The sequence below is a fragment of the Nematolebias whitei genome, chromosome 14 (genome assembly GCF_014905685.2).
Source record: "Nematolebias whitei isolate Nwh7 chromosome 14, NemWhi1, whole genome shotgun sequence".
Classification (NCBI taxonomy): Eukaryota; Metazoa; Chordata; class Actinopteri; order Cyprinodontiformes; family Rivulidae; genus Nematolebias; species Nematolebias whitei.
In genome coordinates, this window is record NC_056511.1 from 36,092,467 (window position 1) to 36,115,347 (window position 22,881).

Sequence of the window (22,881 nt, forward strand, 5' to 3'; positions counted from 1 at the left end):
TATATATATATATATATATATATATACTAAAATAAACTACTACTTACAACCTATTCCTCTATTCCTACTTCGCAGTTTTTCATTTATCGCGGAGGAACTGAGAATGGAAACCCCCGCGATAAACGAGGGACTACTGTACTTGCATACCCTGTTCAATTCCTTTCTAGGAAAATTTGGAAAAATTAATCTCAAAAACATTCGCTATTCAAATCCTTCAGCAACGGGGGACATTGGTGTACCACCTGTTTAATAAATAATGAGATGAAGGACTCTGTTGTGTGTTTTTGTACACTTTAGGTTAGGTTTGAATAATTTTAGAACCTGGCAAAAACCAGCGGATTTAACTTATGTCTTAATATGTAAAACCTTAGAACTAAAAGAAGGTGGACATTTATTTTTTCCATTACAACATAATAAAATTTTTCACATTTTTAAATAACTGGCATTTATTAAAATATAATGACAACATGATTAAGACTCTGACATTATGCCTTCCTTAATTTTAACCCTATTTTTCCTGCTATGCAAATGATCCTTACATTTAGCCGAGATCATCCTTAGATTTCTCCACAATACTTTAGCCTGACCAGACGTTTAAAAAAAATGTACGCCGCCAAAAGGCCAGCGCTGTCAGCTCTGAATCTGCTCAGGATAAGATAACCTGTGCCGACTGTCCATAACTAAGTGCCCTTTCTCAGTCCCATCTAGCCCGCATCTCTCACAGGTTCAAATCTGCATTAAAATCATTTAGCGTGATTGGTTTGTGCTTCCCTGCAGGAAACAAATTCGAGTTGATTTAGCAGGTTGTTTCACATTGTTTGATCAGGATTTCCTACCGACGGCTGAAGGTAAATACAAATCAGTTGGCCTTTTTTTTAGTTATCTGGAAAAAGAACAGGCATGAAATGTAAAGAAAACAGAAGCTCTGGAGTGGGTGAGTAAATCCAAGAAGAAATCATCTGTTAAAATTCATTAGCCAAGCCTCTCTGAACACAAAATGAAAAGACATTAAATATGTATTATTTATGAAATGTCTTTGCTCTCTGAAAAAGGGTGTCTAGTGCTGTTAATTACTCAGCCATTCATTCAGAAAAGATTATTTCAAATGGAAAGTGAAAGCAAGGCCAGACGGCAAAAGAGCTGTTAGTTTCTTTCACGCTATTTTTAAATGACATTGGTGAAAATGGAAGAGCTAATTATGGTAGCTCTGAAATTCAAAGCTAATTTGAAGAGTCGCGTGTCAGGTTTATTGACATCTTCTGTAGAGCGATGTAGCTTGATGGCCACCGAGGAATCTCACTGCCGCCGCAAGGGAGAGGGGGGAAGTGACTGCATGAACAACTCCATGTTTGCAGACATGAAAATAACTTTAGCTCATAGATTTTTGTTCTCCCCAGGCCCCGGATTTTGTTGGCTGTGTTAATAACAGATATGTTTATGTATATTTCAGGCTTCAAAGTCTTTTTTTTTTGTTTGTTAGTAATCAGAATTTAGAGCTTTCCGGAATAGTGCAAAAGCTCAGACTTTCCTGTCAGATTCAGAATTTAAGAAGGTTTACTGGAAACTGTTTCCGGTTTTGTTGGAAGGAAAACTTTAGTTAACATTTGCATCATTGACCATGCCTTTAAAATCCTTTTTTTTTACTCCAATTGTTCAGCTTATGAATAATTTAGTCATTATCTTGCAAATTGCTGCATCCTCAAGTCTTAAAGGGTGCATTAACTTAAGAGTGATCAATTTTAGTTTCCAAGTGGTGTGAAAACGAGAATACTTTCAAAGTTTGCGATTCCTCCTTAAAGGCAGCCACCTGGCAAAGTGGGAACAAGAACAGGACATTTATCCTCTTCCGCAGAGCCACCCCGATGATGTCAGTAACAGATGACTGCTAGACACTCCCCTCTCCATCGCCTCGCAGCCAGCTTTGGTCACTGAGGGCAGGAGGGAAACGGGGTGGGTGCAGGGGAGATAATTATCAGTATAAATGAAGCCCTGCGAACGATTCGCACTGCTGGGTCCCCTGATCTAGTCTCCAAGGCAACCTCAACACGCTCATTTGTTTTGTAGATGAGTAATTACATCCAATTAGTGACCAGTGAGGAAAAAAAAAAGAGTCCAAGAAAGGCCCATTGTTCTGGATAGATTGTGTGAATATTAATAGTGGGATGGTCTGAGGCGGGGTGATATGATCGGTGATACTAATGCAGCTGTGGGCGCACTCTGCCCAGTCTCATGCTGCATAACTGATCAGATACCCGCTGATGAAAATATATGGCTCTGAAAATGTGTGTGCCTGTATGTTTGTGTATGAGTTGTTCTCCTTTTTTTATTATTACGCCATGACTGTGTCGAACCGAGCCAGTTTCTTACCTGAGCCTCCCACACGTGTAGACAATGGAACAGCATGTAAGCTGCCAGTTTCTCACTTTTTTATTATTTGTTCAAATGTCATATAAAGTCAGGAAACATTTCCTGATGTGACATCTTTAAGAAAGATTTTCATTGTACGGTGTGGTGTGGGGCTGTACATTTCTTTAGCGTACACCGCCACCCACCAACACCTGCTGTCAGATATAAATGGTGAGAACGTGTAGGCTTAGTCTACATTGTGCTCTGGAGCCGATCATTGCTTTGAAGGAAAGTTTGTAAGAACAGGAAGCATTATTGATTCAGTGATTTTTCACTCCAGATTGTTTTTGTTTCGTAATCAAATCGGTTTTTAATGTCTCTAACGCTTCCTTGGGTTGCTGCTGGCAAGGAGAAATTACAAATGTATTTTACAACATTTGTAAATATGTATGTCTGATTTGTAGTATTCTGAAATTTGCTTGCATCGATTTAAGTTTTATTTGTATTTTTCTCTTCATTAACGAAGATAGTTTTGCAGATCTTACGGAGGATTTTTTTTTTTTTTTTGTCGTGTTTAAATAATCTTTTTGAAAGAGCAAATTCTGCCTTTACATTCAGTCTGTGCAGTGTTTGGCTAAACAATACTTGCAGCTTTAAGTTGATTTCCACTTATGGCTTTAAAAACACATTTGCTGCTTGTCTAGGTTAGAGTAGTTCTCACATGCACCATGCTAACTCAGAGTGCATCTGCATCTTCCTTTTTGTCTTGTATTCAGCTAATAATAGTATCGTTATAATACTAATAAACACCATTTTTACAATAAGACACGTCATCACAATAAACCTAAAAAATCATATTGATTGTAATCTGGCCCTGAATAAGGGAGCAGCTGAAAGAAGGAAAATTCCCATCCTGTAATCTAGCACGCCAACACCTGGAGCGCTTCACTTTGCTAATGCTAACATGAATGTAACCTAAAACAAAATATTACTGATTGATGCTGAATTATATTTACAGTAGTGACAAACTCACCGTTCCAACAATGGATAAAGTTTAATCTTTAAAATACAGTGGGGATGAAATTGCTAATCTCATGTCGAGTAAGTGCAAACAAAAATAATAACTCTAAAAAAGTGCAATCTGGTCCTCTGGACATTCAAAAAAAAAACAATTTTTATTTTTTTTTTTTTTTGAATGTCCAGAGGACCAGATTGAACTTTTTTGGATTTTTCTACCTGGATTATTGAGCATGCATCAGGATAAAAATAATAACTAATTGTAATAAGATCGAGCAATCTTAAAAACTTATTCTACCTGTCACAATGCTCAAATTTAATGTACTCAGATGTGTTTAAAGTACAGCAGTGATTATATACAGTGAAAGAGGAATTCATGTTCATGACAAGACTTCTCAGAGTCTATCAGATGGTGCTCAGGTGGTTTCTGTAGTCCGCCCTCTCCCCCACCAACTTGTTTGAGGCAGTCGTGGCCAAAGTGGTTCAAAATATCCTGATTCATCCTCAATAATGCAGGTAGAAAAATCCAGGTAGACTGCCTCAAACGAGTCGGCGGGAGAGAGGGCAGACTCCAGAAACCACCTGAGCTCCATCAAACTGGTTGACCCACTATGAGAAGGAGCTATTTATAAGACTGAGTTTGTTGTGGCTCCTCAGACTGATGAAGTCTTTTGGATGAAAGATGAAACGTTTCAACACAAAAGAAACCATCCACTGACTTAACTTTGTTGGATTGTTCTACCTGGATTATTGAGCATGATTCAGAGTACTTTTCAGATTATTGAACATGATAGGTTTCAGGTAATTCTGATTTTCATTTCATCCTTCAAGACACTAAGAATCAGTAAATGTGTTGTAGCTGCTGGATGTTCCCAAATCCATTAAGTTTTTTCCACTTTGACTTAGTTTGACAATGGTGTGATTGCTAAATGCTAGCTTGAATGCCGTTGTATGTGAAGGTGACGAGTGAGCAAGTGGTTACAGACTCTTCTGACAATCAAGGGAAGAGGTGTTTTAACTTCTTCCTCTTCTCTCTTCATTTTGATCCTGTTCTAAATCTTACTGTCAACTAAAATTTAGGGTCTTAGTCCATTTCTCTGGCCTTGGACAACTCAAGTCTCAGAGCAGGTTAAGTAAAAATATTTATGAGGAAAAAAAAGTTTGATTGTGAGCAAAAGTACTGACTGTTTAGTTCCAACAGTCATCGTTTTATATCTGTGATATAAATGGAACGACTTCCTTATGAATTCCTGATAACACGGTTTGTGCCATTGTCACATGTTTCTTCCCCGTTGTAATTATTCCATTGATCCAGATTTACTCATTAGCAGGGCCAATCAATTTTCAGTGGCATTTGTCTAAGTGAAGTAAATGGAATGATTGCTTCTTGAGCTTTGTTCAATGTGTCAGGCATTATGTGACGTACGTGGGAAGCCTGCCCTATTTGGAGCCTATAATTTGATGAGTGGGCAGACAGCCCACAAGTGGTGAGATCAGAGTGCTAAAAAGCATTGGCGGGGAGAAACATGGCTGGTGCTTACATTCCATTTGGCAGAAGTGGACTGTCTCGCTCTGAATGGTATAGGTGAAGTGGTTTTGAATGGCTATTTGCTCCAGGACCCAAATAAAAAATAAATAAATAAAACGTGCACACACAAACAAACAGCGGGGGAAACCCAGCAAGGGAAAGCCAGTGTCACCAATCTCAGTCCCACAGAGTAGATTAACTCCATTATCAAAGAAGTGTGCGGAAGGAGACTTTTTTTTAATTGCTCTCTTTATATGAGCAGCTTGTCTCAGATTAAGAGAACAAGCACTAAATGTCAGAAGGACTTATTGTGGAAAGGCATTTTCTCAACTGTTTATAATCCACCATCTGTGTCAAAGAAAGAAGTAAAGAGGGCAATTTGAGACGCTCCGAGTACTCGGAGCACTTCAAAATACTTAACATCAATACACGGGAATTTCTCGGGATCTCATTCACATTAAAACCTTATCAGTTTGTATTGGTCGGAAAGGAGGCGGAGGATTGATTATTGATTAGTGCAATGTGTTTTCCTTCCTTCAGGTTCGTCACCAAGAACTGACCATTTGAAAATGGCGAATGCATTGACTTGTTTTATTTTTTATTTTTTAATGATTCTTCAGTTTTATCTCTCTCTTTTATCACAGCTTTAGGACAGGCCAATTATGTGAAAGCCAAAATGTCGAACTCATGTGTCTTATGGGTTTTTAATGCTGTCGGTCAAGTAGAAACGAGTCGAGGGAAAACAGAAGACGAGGTTTTACTATGATTGCATTCGTTTTATGCACAGGATTTATGTACCCTTTCCTATGGAGCTAATATGCCCAATGCAGATGAAAGTCTGAAAGAAAGTCCATTTTCTGGGTGTGAGTGGAAGGGGATGGTGGGGGGTGTCTGGCCAACTGACTGGAGCTGCTGGGAAGGGAGGGTGGGGAGGGAGGGCCAATCAGAGCAGGCTAAACCAAAAAAGGTGGAGGAACACCAGTATGTTATGTTCAACAATCTGGACACTGACTGTGAAAAAAAGTTCATTTCCACAATGATGGAGTCCCCTCCCCCCCTCCCCACCCTGTACTGTATCTCCCAGGCCTCCCCGATTATGGGTTTTACTCTGCGCCCAGTGACCAGAGGGGGGGGCCCTGCTCCTTTGCTGACTATGGCTCCCTGGGGCCCCAAGCGGCTCAGATGCTGCACAGTGAGCATGCCACCTCCGCCTGCAACTCCCCCCTCCAGCACCTACACAGCCCGGATCAATTTAAGAACCCAGGTTTGTATATGAGCATTTATCTCATCCACATTTTTTGTAATTTTCCGTTTGATTCATAACATTATTTTATGCAACTGAACAAATCTTTTGTTTTTTTATAGGCATCTTTTTTCTTTAGAAAAAAAAATCCCATTAAAAATTTTTAGATAAAAAAAACTTGTTGCTGACAAAAGAGCATTGCATGTTCTTCTTCCAATCTTTAAAATTCAGATAGGTTTTTGTTTTGTTTTGTTTTTTGTTATTTTTCTGCCCTTGCTTGCACATGAGGGGCCAAAACATAGAAAATGTAAACTTTCATTTGCATGTGAACGCAACAATTATGATGTCAGAGAGTACGACAGCCTCTCTAACTGAACTCAGGTTTATGTAAAGAAGAGTAAGAGTTGGAGTGATTTCTCAGGTTATTAGTGTTTAAAACAAGCAAAACGGATCTACAAATAAACATTTTCACTCAATACAGACAACTGTACCACTCATGTTACCTTTTGTACTTCCTGTAATTCTTCTTTTTATGTATTCATTGTTGTGAACAGCAAAATAACAAGACTAGATTGGATTAATAGCAACAAACACAATGAAGTAATTTGTTTTGTACTTGAGAGCAGATGTTTATTAAAATCAGATAGAAATGGTATCTCAAACCATGCCAGTTGTCTCTTAGACTCTCTTCACACTGGATTTTGACCCAGCTAGACTTTCTACAACCTACACAAGATATCAGAACAAAACCTCCTTCATTGTGAATCATTACACTGCTGAACTTTTGATATGGTACTCACCAGTTAGGTTTTTCCTGCTATTTTTTGTGCCCCTGAGATGCTCTCCTAGTCCTTCACCACGCTTTATACACCAACTTACATACTGTAACTTTTGCAGATCGTGTCAGGGTGAAGTCACGAGTTAAAAGAACACTCTATGTTAGCATGATTCTAGTGCCATAGGCATCACGTGTGCTCCAAGTTGTTGCCATTACTTTTTCACGGTTTTATCCTAGGCATGAGGTCAGCGTGGCCAATCTTGCTTCAAACTCTTTACAGCTAAGGCTACGTCCGCACTGCAGGCAGCGGCCCAAATCGTAGTTTTATTTACCATATGCAACCCAAATTAAATATTTTCATGGCAGACTGAACGTTCCTGTCGCATTTCATCTGACTTTTACGTCAGTGAGGTCAGGGTAGAGGGATCGATCCAAGTATTAATAGTAATGATACCAACCTTGTGCAGTTTAAATCTTGGATCTATGCACGTCTACAGCTACAGAACAAAAATCCAGTTGCTTCGTCTTTGTTCTTTTTAATATGTCATGGACTGGATCACTGAGAATCTTCAGCAACAAATGATACTAATGTTAGTGTCGGGCCGTATCAATACTGACGTGATGGGATTGATACTTTAGTTTGTTTCTGCGCTCAGTGCATTGCTCCTGTTCCAAAAATGGCACCAGAGGAGCCATTAAGAGGCCAGATTAATTATAAACACTGGACCAAACAAGCCTGCCACATGATTTAGTCAGTTCTGATTGCACAATAACTTCAGAATCACAAATGCTAGCATCCATATTTACTTTGTTAAACATGTGCTGTATGTGATGTCACAATTAGAGGCCAACCGATATATTTATAGGGTCGATAATTTAGGCTGATATAGATGTTTAGGGACCTATCGGTATCTTGATAATTGTCCCATTATACGCCGATATAAACACTTCTAATTTTCATCCCTAAAATGCTGGAACCAGCTGTAATTGTACAATGTATCCAGCAGAGGGTGCATGAGGACTATGTTCAAGTCATGGCCGTTTACTTAAGTTTCACTTTCAGCACAAAGCAGGGAGAAACTAAATACTGTATAACATATTTTGCTGAACAGAGCATGGTAAGTTTATTTTAACTGATCTGTAAAACGAAATAAATCAACAACAATAAATTATCTTCAATCCTCCAACCTGCTTGTCATTAGCCTGCCATTAGCCTGCCATTAGCGTGCCTCTCAAGTTAGCAAGCTAACATTTAGATAACCTAGCATAGGCTATTGCCTTTTACAACTTTATCCAGAACAATAAATCTAATATAGTGGTAAATATATATCAGTGATAATAATGCTATCTTTGTCATCCTTAATGAAATGCATTGTTTGTCTGAAATATTTACGTCTCTGCAAAGAAGAAAAATGCCACTGCAGTCAGTACTAATTAGGCCTTCACAAAACGTGACTGTTTAAACTATTTCTTTGTTTAATTTATATTTTTGTAGCACAGTTGATAAATGGTGAATAGTGGAGGATAGAAAATGTGAACTTGCGTTAGGAAGACTGTTTTTATGACCAGTGCACCACTCGTAAACCTAGAGTGCGACTAATTAAATCGTGGATCTGATTTGCTTAGCTTCATGGTTGCTAACAGCCATGCTAAATAAACAAGCCTCGTTCCACTCGCTGGTTACTTAGATTCGTGGAGGAGGACAAAGCTCAAAGATTTTCAGCCATTATAATAGTTATTGAGAAATAATGATCTTAATAACCTTCCCTTCCCAATATCGGTCTCAGCGATAGCCAGAATGTCTGTATCAGTTAAGCTCTAGTCAGAATATCTTCTACGCATGCAGGTCACCTCAGAACTGTGAACGGTTCGCACTGAAGTCTGATGGAAGCCGCATTTTAATGATAATGTAAACAACTACGCAAAAAAATCATATTTGAACAAAAAAATCAGTGTGAATGCAGTCTAAGCCACATGAGTGCACACAGGTCTCACAACAATGTTACTATCACCACAGTCCACTCAGGACCCCAATAAGCTGTCACCATAAAGGTAAACCACCACAAACTTGGTTGAGGAGTTTTCCATAATTAAAATCATAGTGGGCCTGTCACACTTTATGATGTGTAATTGTGATTAATACACACCTGAAGACCATCTGCGCTCTGGCTATTTTTATTGTTTGTTTGTTTCTGACATCATAGCTGGGACTTTATCTGATGTAAAGAAGGCCTTATAGTGTCACTGACTTCCCAACACGTCACCTCCATTTTTTATATCGGTTACAAAGAATTAGTTAAGAATGAGCTCTGGGTTGTTAAGTTATACAAGTATGGGCCAGGTCTTACACTCAGAATTGAAGTGTTTGCACCCAGCATTGTTGGCATTTGTTTATTTTGCAATAATTCCAGGAAAGCACACAATGACGAGCCTTAAACCAAGATCCTGACCTAAATATTTAGAGGAGTTTGTTTTAGGCATTCGGCTTCAGCACTAATGAGGAAGCAACACTGTTTACCACAGTCTTTTCTTCTGTTAGATCTGTTAAGTTGTGTTCTTTTGTATGACAAGGGAAAAAACGATTTTCTTACATTCTTGCAAATACAAAATAATGCATTTGTCTTGCTAATTTACATGCTGCCATGTGATTAGAGAGGGTCTTGTGTTGAAGTGTCCTCAGCTAGAAGTTGCTCTGTTGGACGCAGATGATGCACACTTTGTTCCCGAAATCCTCTTGAGGTATTGCTTGCTTGATAAAGCGCAGGCTTTTCTCGCCTGAGAGGACACATTCAAATCCTGAGTGAGTCAGCAGAGCTTGATTGCACAGTAACGTGATTTATGTGCGTGTTGTTTGCACGATGGACTTTATATCTGCAGCCAACCTTGACTCTAATTACACCAAAATCAGCAACAACGATTCCATTTATTTGAGCGTTTCAAGTGGATAAAAGCACATAAAAAACATTTTTCAAGATATATGACTCTTTTTTTCCTACATTAAGAGAGCTGATCAGGATTTTAGTAGATAAATATACTGCACAGAATGTTCTAGATTTGTGTTTGTCTTACTTATAAATTGCATTTCTTATGCACAGTACTAGAAATGGGCCTTTTATTATTATTTTTGCTTAACTGTATAAAGTCAGCTGTGCTTGGTCGGCTCTGCAAGCTGAAGCAGTTACTGCCCATCATTTCGCATCAGCTCTGCTAAAATTCAACAGTTAAAGGGATTTGTTATACTTAAGTACACTCATTATACGCTCATTGTGTTTGTGAGTCACTTTCATTTGTTGTTGTTTCGTTGGAAACTATGAACTGTAAGTTGATGATTAGCAACCTGTTTCCAAATACAGTAGTCCCTGGTTTATCGTGGGGTTTACATTCCGGACCCCCCACCCCTGCACACAATAAGTGAAAAACTGCAAAGTAGGAATGCTATTTTTCTTTAAGTATTTTTTTAATTTATTCAACACTTGAGTTAAACTGACATAGATTTCTAAGTTGAAACAACAAACCAAAACAGTTCAGTCAACTACTAAATTTAAATCCATTAAACTAAATCAAAAGTTTATTTTGCAAGAGTTTATTAATCAAGATAACTTGATAATAATGTTTATTCACTCAACTTAAAATTTTAAGTTTTTTTACCCTGCCGGTTCTGGTCCGGTTCTGTACGGCTCTCTGCATCCACTGAGCGCTGAAGTCACTGTGGATAAGGACCAAAATTTTTCAGATCGGATCAAAACTTTCCCTCTATTTCAGCAGAGCAACAGCTGGAAGCACTGTGGGAGCTTCTGGGTAGGGCACTGTTGGCTTCTGGGAAATGTAGTCCATTTGAGTGGCAATACAGTGTAGGCTTATTGACCAAAAACTACAAAATGGCGACACCTTACCGAAGTGTTTTTTTTCCCCCCGTTAACTTTTTACTTATCCTGTACTGTCCCAATCATGTGAGTAATATTAAAGTTGACAGTCATGTGTCGTGTACAATTTTTTTTTCTCATGTACAATCTTACTTCGAAAAACCGTGAAAGAGCGAGTGCAAAAGTCGAACCGCCAAGTAACAAGGGACTACTGTACAGTCATTTTCTGGCCTTTTGCCAAGGTGTGTTTGCACCACAACAACCAAAAACAAAATCATGATACAGTCGTAGTGAGGTTATCACAACTGATCTTGTTTTCATAATAATTAGCAATACAACCACGATCATATGTTTTGTCTAATATGAATTTGTGCTACAGAGTAATACTCATGTCACTTTGTGTTTTGTTTTTCTCCTTTTGTGACTACCAAAGTTAAACTCAGAACCGGTGCAGCTCCTTCTTTTAAATAAATTTAAAAAACAGTTTTACATGAAGAAATGGGGGGGGTGCCTTACTCCAGTAAAAATCACTAGTTAGAGATAATAAGAACTGCCATTTCAACTGAAAAAATCCTTAATTATATAATAAGCCATGCCTCTGGGGGCTGCACAGGCAAGATAAGAGCACGAGCTGCTTGCTGTTTAAAGTTCCTACAGTCAAACAGCACTGTCAACTCCTCGAGACGCGTGTTTAGTCAGATGGCTTCATTTTCCTCGAGTGCTATAAATGGATATCTAAAGCATATTGAGGTGGCTTTAACTGGAGTTAACCCTTCTAATGTAGCTCTGGTAGATGGAGGAGTGGCACATTAAACAGCTCCAGTTTGTTTTTGCCACACGAACACACCGGATGCACTGCAGTCACACTGTGTTGTTTTTAAAGTGTTATACAAAGACCTCCTCTCAGGCATCGCAGGGTTCACTAGCCCATATATACACAAGATTGAGAGTTTTTTTTGTACTCGGAAGATTTTTCTTTTTAACGCAGCTTTTTTTTCTCCTCTCAGTCTGCGTGTGAATAAGGGTGAGACGGAGGGTTATGTGAAGCTGACAGCAAAGGAGATTGCTGTTAAGAGATCACCACGTTTTTCTTCCTCCCTGCCTGTTTTTTCCCTTGTATTGCCAGTGTTATTGGCCTTTAGTGGGCATATGGATTTTCAAAAGACATTTTATTAGTCTGAGTTGCTCTTACTCACAGGGCAAAGGTGGTAAGTCATGTACAGTATTTCTCTTTTATCTCCCACTGAGTTCGGACCTACAAACGAACTCGGTTCAGGCTTTTATGTTGCCAGTTTATGCCTCCTTTTCTTGCCTGACAAAATACTTTTGCTTTTTGCTGGAAGCTACTTCAGTGTACTATAAAAACGGGCAATATTTAGATTGTTCTTGCTTGTAATTCATGTCATGTTTGACAGTACAAGTACTTCAAATGTTTGGGTTCAAAACGCCCCAGAGAAATTCAAAATCTTTACCAACATAGTCTGGAGTAACTCTTCTTACTCCGAAGCAAATACTGCTTTAGAAGTACTCCCTCACATTATGCATGACAACCCTGCAACCTACGTTTACTGGCATGGTGGAAGTACATTAAGCGATGTGCCTGTTTTGTTTTGTGCATGAATACACAAATTGAATGTTACTCTGTGCATAAGACACAAAGCATGTAGACTCAGTTTGGAATATCATACTGGATTCACTCATTTAAAATTGCATAACCCTTAAATCTTACGTCCTTTAAACGGACATTTAATTCAAATTGGATTTATATTCTGAGCTGCAGCATCTGTAAGCTGTTGTATCACCTTTGAAATAAACGTGTGGATCCAGTAACATGTCCATCTGAGTTGTAGCGAGAACGAATGGTGCTCATTGCTGACAGGTGTTCCTAAGCTGCTTTGTTTCTCGCTGTGTTTGTGTGCAGGCACCAACCCTTCCAGGCCCGGAGGATTTCCTGGTGCCAACAGCCCAGGGCCTGTGGCTGACCTGTATGGACCTAGCAACCAGGATTCAGCTGTGGGCAACTACATCAGCGCTGCTAGTCCTCAGCCCGGCTCTGGGTTCGGCCCCAGCATCACGGTGAGTCCTGAAATTCAGCTGTTCTGTCCTGTTTGACCTCATCCTCTGTCAGAACACAGCTGCTAAGATTTGACTTGAAGAAAATGCATGCTGTCTGTGATTACGACTACTTTTAACTTGATACTGCCAGAATCTAATATTATCAGTCACAACCAGATTCTTAGTAAATGTCTTAACTTTAAAACCAAGCTTTAAATAAAATCTTTAAAGTGTTGTACTACTTGGTGTTGAACTCATTTCCAAAAAGTTTGGAACAAGTAAATATTCAATGATTTGCAAAATCTAAAACTATTTACTGATCAGTAAAACATGCAAAGGCAACATAACAAACTGACAATAGTTTAATTTAAAAATAAAAGTTTAAAAAAATGGAGAAAAAAGGAAACAAAAAAATTGGAAAAGTTTAACATTGGTTTATATCTTCTTCTTTTTCGGAGCTCGTTTAGGATGGACATAAAATAAATGGAAATCTAGATACACGTTAGTCTAATGCATTGGTTCCCAACACTGGTCCTTGAGGAACACCATCCTGCATGTTTTAGTCGTTTCTCTGCTCCCACACACCTGATTCAGTGGTTTAATTACTTTCTTAAGTTTGGCAGAAGCCTGTAAATCACCTTTCATTCAAATCAGGTGTGTTGGAGCATAGGAACAACTAAAACATGCAGGATGGTGTTCCTCAGGGACCAAGGTTGGGAACCACTGGTCTAATGGATCAAAATGTAAAGTTAAAGCAGAGGGACTGTCTGGTTTTTGAACATAGTCAAAATCTGTGGAGGCATCAGCAAAGGTTCAAAACATCTGCAGGTTTTTGGAAGCATAAATAGGCATTCAGATATTTTCTTGACAGAGAAAGATTTGACATCTCTTGTTTCTGCACACACCACCTCTGCATAACGCTGTTAAAATAGCTTGGGTGCCAAACCGATCTACTTGTTGTGAATTTGACACGAGATGAACCAAAAATTAAATACGGTAGACGTAGAGCTGTTGGGTAGCTGAAATTCCATGTCAGGCAAAAACAGTAAAAACATCTAAATTTACAGCAGCACGAGTAATTGGTTTCCCACGTCCCTAAACGCTCACACAGAGACTATTATCGGGCGCGCAAAAGTACTAATAGGGTTATTCTGACACTCCGTTTGCACAAAGCAGATTTCATGCAGCTGCATGGGCTTTTTCCAAGCATCATCAGGAGGATAGTTTGAGCGCTGATAAAGCTGCGATGTGCTCAGCTGTCCATGTTCACGTCTGCAGCCAACTCTAATCAGGTGTGAAGAAAAGGGCTGATGCAACAATTTAGTTAGGGTTTATTTTCAGGCCTGTTGATGGCCTTAGATTCTAATTCAGAATATATATTAGTGGTGTCTTGATACCGATACTGGTATTGTTATCTGGTCCAATACCAGTCTCAAGTACTAGTACTTGTACTCATAAAAACACCCTGATATCCAGGACCAAATACCACTTTTATGCCTGGTGATGTCATTTCCTCTTCCTCTTTGCAAGTAACTGAGGACAAATAATAACAAATGTTCGTAATTTAGAGATATTTTAAGATAAACATGTGACATTAAGACAGCAGACTGTTGTTTTTAATTAAAAAAAGTGTGCTTCTAAAGTCATTGTGTAATGTTTAAGTAGTCATTAACTACTTGGTATCAGTACTCAGTTTCAGCAAGTACCCAAACTGAAGTACTTGTGTTCGATCTGAAAAAATTAGCAACAGAATACCTCTAATATTTATTTATTTATTTTTCTAAAGTCTGTTCTTGTGTTATATGTTGTTTTAATTGTATTTTGAAATAGAAATGGAGTTTAAATAAGTTGCATTGCAATCTGGATTACATTATAAATGCAATATTGCCCCTTTTTATTTAAACAAAGTGTCCATTTATCTGTGTCAAATGCTAATATTTATTCCTGTTAGCTGTTCCACCAATCATTTTTGTTGCAGCCTCGGTGGCACCACCTCAGGAAAAAAAAAAGTTTAGAAACTCATCTTTCCAAGAGCTTCAGGTCGCTCCATCATTAGAGCAGCACTTTTACTGCAAGTGCCCTTTTTCATGTGTAGCCGCTTGCTTGCTTTTTTTCCCCCTAGCTAATCAATTAGCTGTCAAACCCAAGTTATAGATTTATCTTTTTAAAACCTGTAGAGACATATTCACTGACAGCAACAAGTTCATCCAGTTTGTTAATGACCTGGCTGTAGTTGTTTGGTTTTTCTTTAAGATAGGAGGACCTTGCTGCGCCTTTACTCAGTGCTTTCATTAATCGCTTTGTTCATTAATGAGTCTAAGAATAATTATTTACATCCTTGCAACCATTTAGACCGGGTTTAAATGTTACTGTGTAGTTAAAGGCATGTTTCTTGAAGAAATGTAGAAAAATTACAGGAATAATATCTAATTCTGATCAGCTTGGTGAGCTAAAGACTAGTCATATCAAACAAAGACCAAAGTGGATAGATGTCCTCTTAGTACAACAGTAGTCTCAAAAATGTCATAGTAGTTTATGTGAACAGTAAATGATAAACCTTCAGACCACTGGTTCCCAAAGTTTGTCATCGGGGGAGTCATGAAACATCAAGGGGATCCTTAAATTGTCTCCAAATATCAAGTTAGATTTTAACCAGATTGTTATTGGTTGATTATTACCATAATTCAGATTCAGAAAATTATTTGTTCATCATTCTTTGTTGAAATCAGGTCTCTCTTGTAAATGAGTCCTCGAGGCTCAATGGGATTAAGCTGTCTAAATAAAGGTTGAATGAATGAAAATAAAAAACTTTATTATCATTGTACTGAAATACAGTGAGATTATGTTCGTACAGTCGTCTGAAAGATGGGCGGAGTGCACGTTGCTGCTGCTACAGGAGCGCGGCCCCTTATCCTTTTTCAGAATACTTTTTAGATAGAAAATGGGGAAAATTCATGAGTATGAACATTACAAAAAAAAAAAAAGATCTCTTCACACCTTGTCCTATCAGGACACAATTTAAGACGTCAAAAAAACTCTGCCAGCAAGCACATTTATGAACACGTTACATATGCATCTGATGACAAGACGGTGAGATTTGTCCATGAAGCACTTCCAGATGGTCCATAGTCCTGAGAAGATGTTGGTCAGCCGGCACAGTTCTGATAAGCCTTCACAGAAGTTCTCTGGGGCAGGGGTGTGTGCGCGATAGACAAAGCTTTTCCTTAGTTTACACGTATCCCAGGTAGTTTTAGTTTCGGAAGATGTGTAACAGGAGCTCCGATACACAGACAGAGAGCAAAAAAAAAAGGCAGGAGGAAATCATGTCTAAAGCAGTGTCTCACAAATAGAAATCCTTGTGATCGGAGTCGTTTGAAGACAGGAATCCATGTTGGTTTTAGCCCCACTTGGACTAGCTGTCAGCTCGTCAAACTGGTCAGAATTAAACTCAACACAGGTGTTGATGAATAGAAAAATAATGTCATCTCAAAAACAGCAACAGTAATTTAAATTAAGCTTCTTTTTTTTGTTCACACATTCCCTGCAGTTTGAAAGATGTTCCAGAGAGGGGCATAAAAAGTGCACATTTAACCTAGTTTGTGGGCACATTCAAATGCAGTAAAGACCATCTACAATGTAACTAAAACAGCTCTGTCCAGGACACTTATTTCAGTCTCTCCACTCTGAATTTTAGACAGCTGTTTCATTATATCCACTCCATATTTCAGATTAGGCTCATCAGCAGAAAATCTCCTGCTGTGTGAACACAAAGCACAAAAAAGGTCTAAATAACAATCTAAACCCGTCTCCTGGACTTCTTCAGTGCTTATGAGTGAAAAAAGACCATTATGTTTCAAGCCTTGTTGTACATGAAGGGATGAAGAACAAAGTTGGCCAAAGAAGACTGAGCCCACTTTTACATGTTACTGTTATTACATTGAACTTCACTAAATAACTAGAGAAACTACATTTCCAGCAAAAATGCAGTATGAATGCTTATTGCTGAAGAACTTGCTGAAAAACAGCTGAAATAAGCTAAAAGCATGCTGAAATGTAGCTGAAATTGAAGAACAAGCCTAAGTTAACAGAAGAAAACTGAAAGTCAGAGTCAGAGAAAGAACACATATTTGCTGAATTCGGTTAAAATAAGCAGAAATTTGCACAAAAATGAGTAAATTAGCTTAAAAAAAAAGGCTGAAATTGGCAAGAAACAGCTGAAAAGCTGAAATTACCAGAAGGAAGTGGAGAGAGCACAAATGTGCCCAGTTAGGCTAAAAGAAGCAGGAATGAGTCAGAGTCAGAGTCAGAGTCAGAGTTTCTTTATTGTCATTCGCACCTCATGTGGTACATGTGGTGGAGCGAAATTATGTACACAGGGTCCCAGTTACATCCAACAATAAAATGTATAAGAAAAACAGTAATAACATCTAAGATATGAACTAAGAAAAACATCAACTAAATATACACTAAGCACTCATAACATAAAACATTGAACATCAGCACAAACATGAACATGAGTCTGTGAGCAGATGTGCACGCATGAACACATCAACATTGAAACAGATCAGCAGCAACATGAAACAGATCAGCAGCAACATGATATGGTTTTTCACAGTGATTATTCTAGTTAGAGATTCATGAGTCTAACAGCCTCAGGGTAGAAGCTGTTCCTCAGTCTAGTGGTTCTACACTTAATGCTCCTTAACCTCCTTCCTGAGGGGAGTGGGGCAAAAAGTGTGTGTGCTGGGTGGGTGGGGTCCTTCATGATGCAGGTGGCCCTCTTCCTGCATCTGGAGGTGTAGATGTCTGTGATGGTGGGGAGGCTGATTCCAACAGATTTCTGTGCAGCCTTCACCACTCTCTGCAAAGCTTTTCTTTCTGCAGCTGTGCAGCCTCCATGCCACACGTTGATGCTGGAGCACAGGATGCTCTCCACTGCACACCTGTAGAAGGAGGTGAGGACTGAGCTTCCCAGACCAGCTCGCCTCAGCCGTCGGAGGAAGTAGAGTCTCTGATGAGCTTTCTTGATCAGGCTGGTGGTGTTGTTGCTCCAGCTGAGGTTGTCATTCATGTGTACACCCAAGTACTTGTAGCTGGAGACCACTTCCACCGCAGATCCTCTTATGTTCAGGGGGGTGTAGGTGTTTTTGTTCCTTCTGAAGTCCACAATCATCTCCTTTGTCTTCTTCACATTGATGTGAAGGTTATTCTCTCTGCACCAGCTCTCCAGGTGTTCCACCTCCTGCCTGTAGCTGGACTCATCATTGTTTGTGATGCATCCCACCACCGCTGTATCATCTGCAAACTTTACAATGTGACAGCCTGGATGGGTAGCTGCACAATCATATGTGAGCAGAGTAAGCAGGAGGGGGCTCAACACACATCCCTGAGGAGAGCCAGTGCTGAGGGTTATGGTGGAGGAGGAGAGGTTGTGGATCCTCACTAACTGTGGTCTGTTTGTTAAAAAGTCTAGTACCCAGTTGCAGATGGAGGGGCTTAGTCCTAGTGTGGATAGTTTGTCCATCAGGGTTTGGGGGATCATGGTGTTGAAGGCGGATATGAAGTCCACAAAGAGCATACGGACGTAAGAGTTTTTCTGCTCCAGGTGGTTGAGTGCAGTGTGGACCACAGAGGAGATGGTATCCTCTGTTGATCGGTTCTCACGGTATGCGTACTGATGAGGGTCCTCGTTGATGTTGATGGTTGTTTTGATGTGAGTCATGACCAGTTTTTCGAAGCATTTAGCGACTATCGGGGTGAGGGCCACTGGCCGATAGTCATTCAGACCAGTCACTGTAGAGCTTTTTGGGACTGGGATGATGGTGGCAGTCTTCAGGCAGGTGGGAACTGTCTCCAGGGTAAGTGAGGTGTTAAAGATGTCTGCCAGCACCACAGATAAGCCACCACCAATGAGCATAAAAAGTGAAAGATATCTTTTTTAAAAAAGGCATAAATTTGCAAAAAAAAAACAGCTGAATAGTAGCTAAAAAGCAGAAAGAAGCTTAAATTACCAAAAGAAAGTTGAGAGACCACAATTGTGCCATATTAGGCTTAAAGACGCAGAAATTAGCACAAAAAAGGTAAAAATGTATCTAGGAAAAAGTAGAGATTTGCCCTAAAAAAACAGCTAAATAGTAGCCAAAATGCAGAAAGAAGCTTAAAATGACAGAAGGAAGTGGAGAGAGCACAACTGTGCCCAATTGGGCTTGAAGAAGCAGAAATGAGCACAAAACAGTGGAACTTATCAGAAACAAGCAGAAATTTGCAAAAACAGATCCAGCTGAATAGTAACTAAAAAGGCAAAAAGAATAAATAGCACAAAAATTATAGAACAAGAAAGATGCCGAAAAACATACGGAATAGGTAAAGTAGTCGGAATAATAAATATAAACAGGATCATATTGGACAAGTACTTTGTACTTCAGCACAAGTTCAACAGCTTCCTTTAGGAAAGTATTTAGTTGTCAGTCAGGTCTAGAAGCATGCTTGTGCTGTTTTACATGTCTAAATCAAGTCTCTCATATATATATATATATATATATATATATAATTTCTGAAGGAAGGTAATTAATGTATGGCGTAACATAGATGGAGGCCCATTAGTACCACAAGCAAGTCCTGCGGGACAAAGTACTCTTTCCAAACACATCATTAACTTAGATTTCCTGCAAAACTAACCTCATTTATTTATTAATATATTGTGCAAAACACTGTGTTCTGGAATCATAGGTTGCATAATGTTTATGCAGAACAAAAACATGCAGAAGATTTAGCTTCTTTTTTATGAGCTGTACAGTTGATTTGATATTCATGCAAAACCAAAAACACCTATTGTTGTTGGGTTTTTGTGTGTGTGTGGCGTGCGTCCTAAGCAAAGCCTTGGTCATTAATAGTTTTAGCTCCACTTCCTGCGTGCCAGAATCTGTTGCAGTCAGTGTAGAAAGCAAAATATTTGCCGGGAAAGACCAGGCTGGCTCGTTTTCAAGACAAATTTACCAGCAAATATTATATAAATGGATTCTAGGCCATTTGTTTCTTTCGTTTTTTTTAATTTGTTGCAACAGTTTGTAAGCACAGATTTTGACACGGTTTGATGCATGGAAGAAGAAAAAAAAAACAAAGAATTGAATCTTCAGGCTTTTTACAATATAACATTTAAAGATGGCTCATTTACGTAACAGATCAGTGAGAAATCTGCTAAATTACAGTCGTGTAGTTCAAGCAGGGGGTTGTGGTTTCATTACAGAATGTCAGCTTGTGTCTGTGATATTACCACATGTTAAATCAAGCACTTCAGAACTGCAGAGTGAATCAAAACGAGAGCAGTAAAGCAGAGAGGTGCAGCAGTCTGACTTCCTGCTCTCAGCCACACGAGCTCTCCATTCAGAACATTAAAACAGGAAATGATTTAGAACTAAAATATGCTCGATAATTCGTTTCTTTAACCGAGGATGCCGTTGAACAGGATGTGCGTATAATCTTTACATCTCACAGCCTCACGGATGAGTTCAGATCCACTGATTTGTCCCTCTTGTCTCGCGCTCTGCTGATTGTGTTAACCTCTTTAGCCATTATGAAAACGGTCACTGCGAAGAAGCAGAAATGATCCTTACTTTTTTAATGCAGGACAATTAGAGCGCAATTAGTTGATTGAGGTGATAAAGACAAATAATCGCTGCTGAAAGTTCCTCTTTTTGTCTGTCTGCAGACCTGCAGCAGGAAATAAACTGAGCTCCAAAATAAATAAATGTAATAAAGTTAAAAAAAACAAACACTGAGGGGTGTTTATGGTGCATGCTTTCAGATTAAATCAATTTGTGTTAGCATGAATGGTGATTGTGTGTATTATCTCTTGCATGTTTTATTTTTTAATATTCAGTGTACCTTTTTATAGCCTGTTAAAGAAGAAAGGATTTAAAGTTTATACTTGTAAATGAGTCACTTTCTTTATTGAGGACATCTAAATCTTTTTAAGATGTTTGCCATTAAAATTGTTGTAATTTTTCAATCTGTGCCTCCATTAAAGACATAAAGAGCTGCTAGTCTGCTGTGCTACTCAACATGATCCAACTGGATCATGGAGGATTAAAGTTGTTTTGATACTCACTTTTCTCTTGTTGACATGCATACTGACCAACGCACTAACTCTTTTAGGGCCCCTTGATTGCGACAGCTTTTACAAATGGATACCATTGAACAGGTGGCCGGTTGCCATCTCATCAGAGGTATTGCATTTAATTTTTTTGTGCATTTCTCTTCATATGTTTGCTTTAGTCACCCCTGTCGAACTGTCGGAGCTGGAAGAAGAAGTGTGTGTGACAGAGTGTGTGTTGCCACCTCAGTAAGGCAGACACAAAGCAGAAAACGCGATCATTCATACCCGGATCGTGACAAAATTATGGTCCATTTGTGTGATTAACAACCACACCAAAGTCACACACATACTACCAGCTCTTCATTTTTGCTCTGTCTTTCTGTTAGAAGTGCTCATCTTGAAGGATGCTCATGATTTTATTTGGACAAATCACATCTCATCCCTACTATACGTCTTACAGCAGTTCGTGATTTATCTCTGTGCTGTCCCAGGAGCAGGACGTGCATAACATCTGTCAAAATAAATGTAAAATAAGCATTTACAAGTGAAGCAGTTGAGATTTTAAGATTTATTTTGCTGAATCTTTATTGTATGCATTATATGTGTAAGAAAATTGATTTGTAAATACATAAATCCCAGAAAAAGAGGACTTTTTACCTGCCTTCAGCTGCTTTTTGTAGCTGTATAGCTCCATTTTATTGTAAAATATTTATTTTTAGTGGAGCTTAGTTGAGCCAAGTCTCCTGTCTATATTTTATGGACGTGTCTAACAGGTGCTGTGCAGGTAGACATAAATAAAATAATATACATTAAACTGCTACCATGGCACATGTTTGACTGACTTATAATAGAACTATGTTTACATATCTTAAAATAATTAAGTTTAGATTAGTTAAATATTTATTTTAGTTGGTGGCATGTAAATCCAACGCTTAAAAACTAACTTGTTGAATGTACAAAATAAAAAAAATACATTTACTAAATTTCCAAAACAATTACTGTAAATTCTTCGTGAAATGATCAGTTCTGTTGTTTTAGCCCAACATGTGTTGGGAATCAGATTTTGAATCTACTATTGTTTCTAAATATAACTGGATCGGCCAAATTCATTTAACAATACGCAGAAAAAGAAACCGTTTGTTTTACCAGGTCTGAAAAGTAAAAGTCCTGTTGCCTTAGTTTATACAGGATGGAGACAGGCAACACAAACGTGCAGTGATTTCTGGTTGACTGAGATATATTTAACTCTTTAGTGTGAAATCAAACAAATGTGACCTTTACCAAGAAAGATTAATTTGACCTAATCAAATTACATTAATTGAATGCTATTTAAAAAATAAAATAAAATAAAAATTCAAAACCATTTTAAAAGATGTTGATCCTGTCGACACTATCCCAGTTATTCATTTAAATTACTTTTTCCCATTACATTAAAATAAATGTTTATCCAGATGACAAGCAGAAACTTAAACAAAACCTATGAAGTACTTCAGAACACCAGAACTTTCACATTAACACGTACCAAAGTACAGAGACAAAATGTTCATAGTTTGTCTGAAAACATTCCCAAAACAACTGTCCTTTGTTTTATTTTATTGTCATTGTTTTAGGTTTGGTCTGTTATTAACTTTTTAAGCCCACAATCAAAGTTTACAGATGACAGGATCAGGGAAAAGTGACAAAAATTTATTTTAGAGCAGGCCGCTCCACTGTTGTTGGGGTTTCTAGGGCACAAAGAAATAGAAGAAAAATACAGTAGTCCCTCATTTATCGCAGGGGTTTCTGTTCTCAGCCGACCAGCGATAAGTGAAAAGCCTCAAAGTAGGAATAGTAGTAGTACATGTAGTAAGTAGTAGTTTATTTTAGTATATACATACATATATATACTGTACATATATATATATATATATATATATATATATATATATATATATATACACACATGCATACATATAT

The 22,881-nt window shown here is 38.4% G+C and overlaps 1 protein-coding gene across 1 annotated transcript in view; it reads left to right on the forward strand.

Annotated features, from left to right (window-relative positions):
* The window catches only part of msi2b (musashi RNA-binding protein 2b), a 434,292-nt gene that overhangs the window by 410,035 nt on the left and 1,376 nt on the right, over nt 1–22,881 (forward strand). Inside the window, exons 12-14 of the mRNA XM_037688064.1 lie at nt 5,976–6,155; nt 12,697–12,851; nt 20,985–21,055. Of these exons, the coding sequence (XP_037543992.1) occupies nt 5,976–6,155; nt 12,697–12,851; nt 20,985–21,026 (377 nt within the window). The 3' untranslated portion in view covers nt 21,027–21,055. The remainder of the gene's footprint in view (nt 1–5,975; nt 6,156–12,696; nt 12,852–20,984; nt 21,056–22,881) is intronic.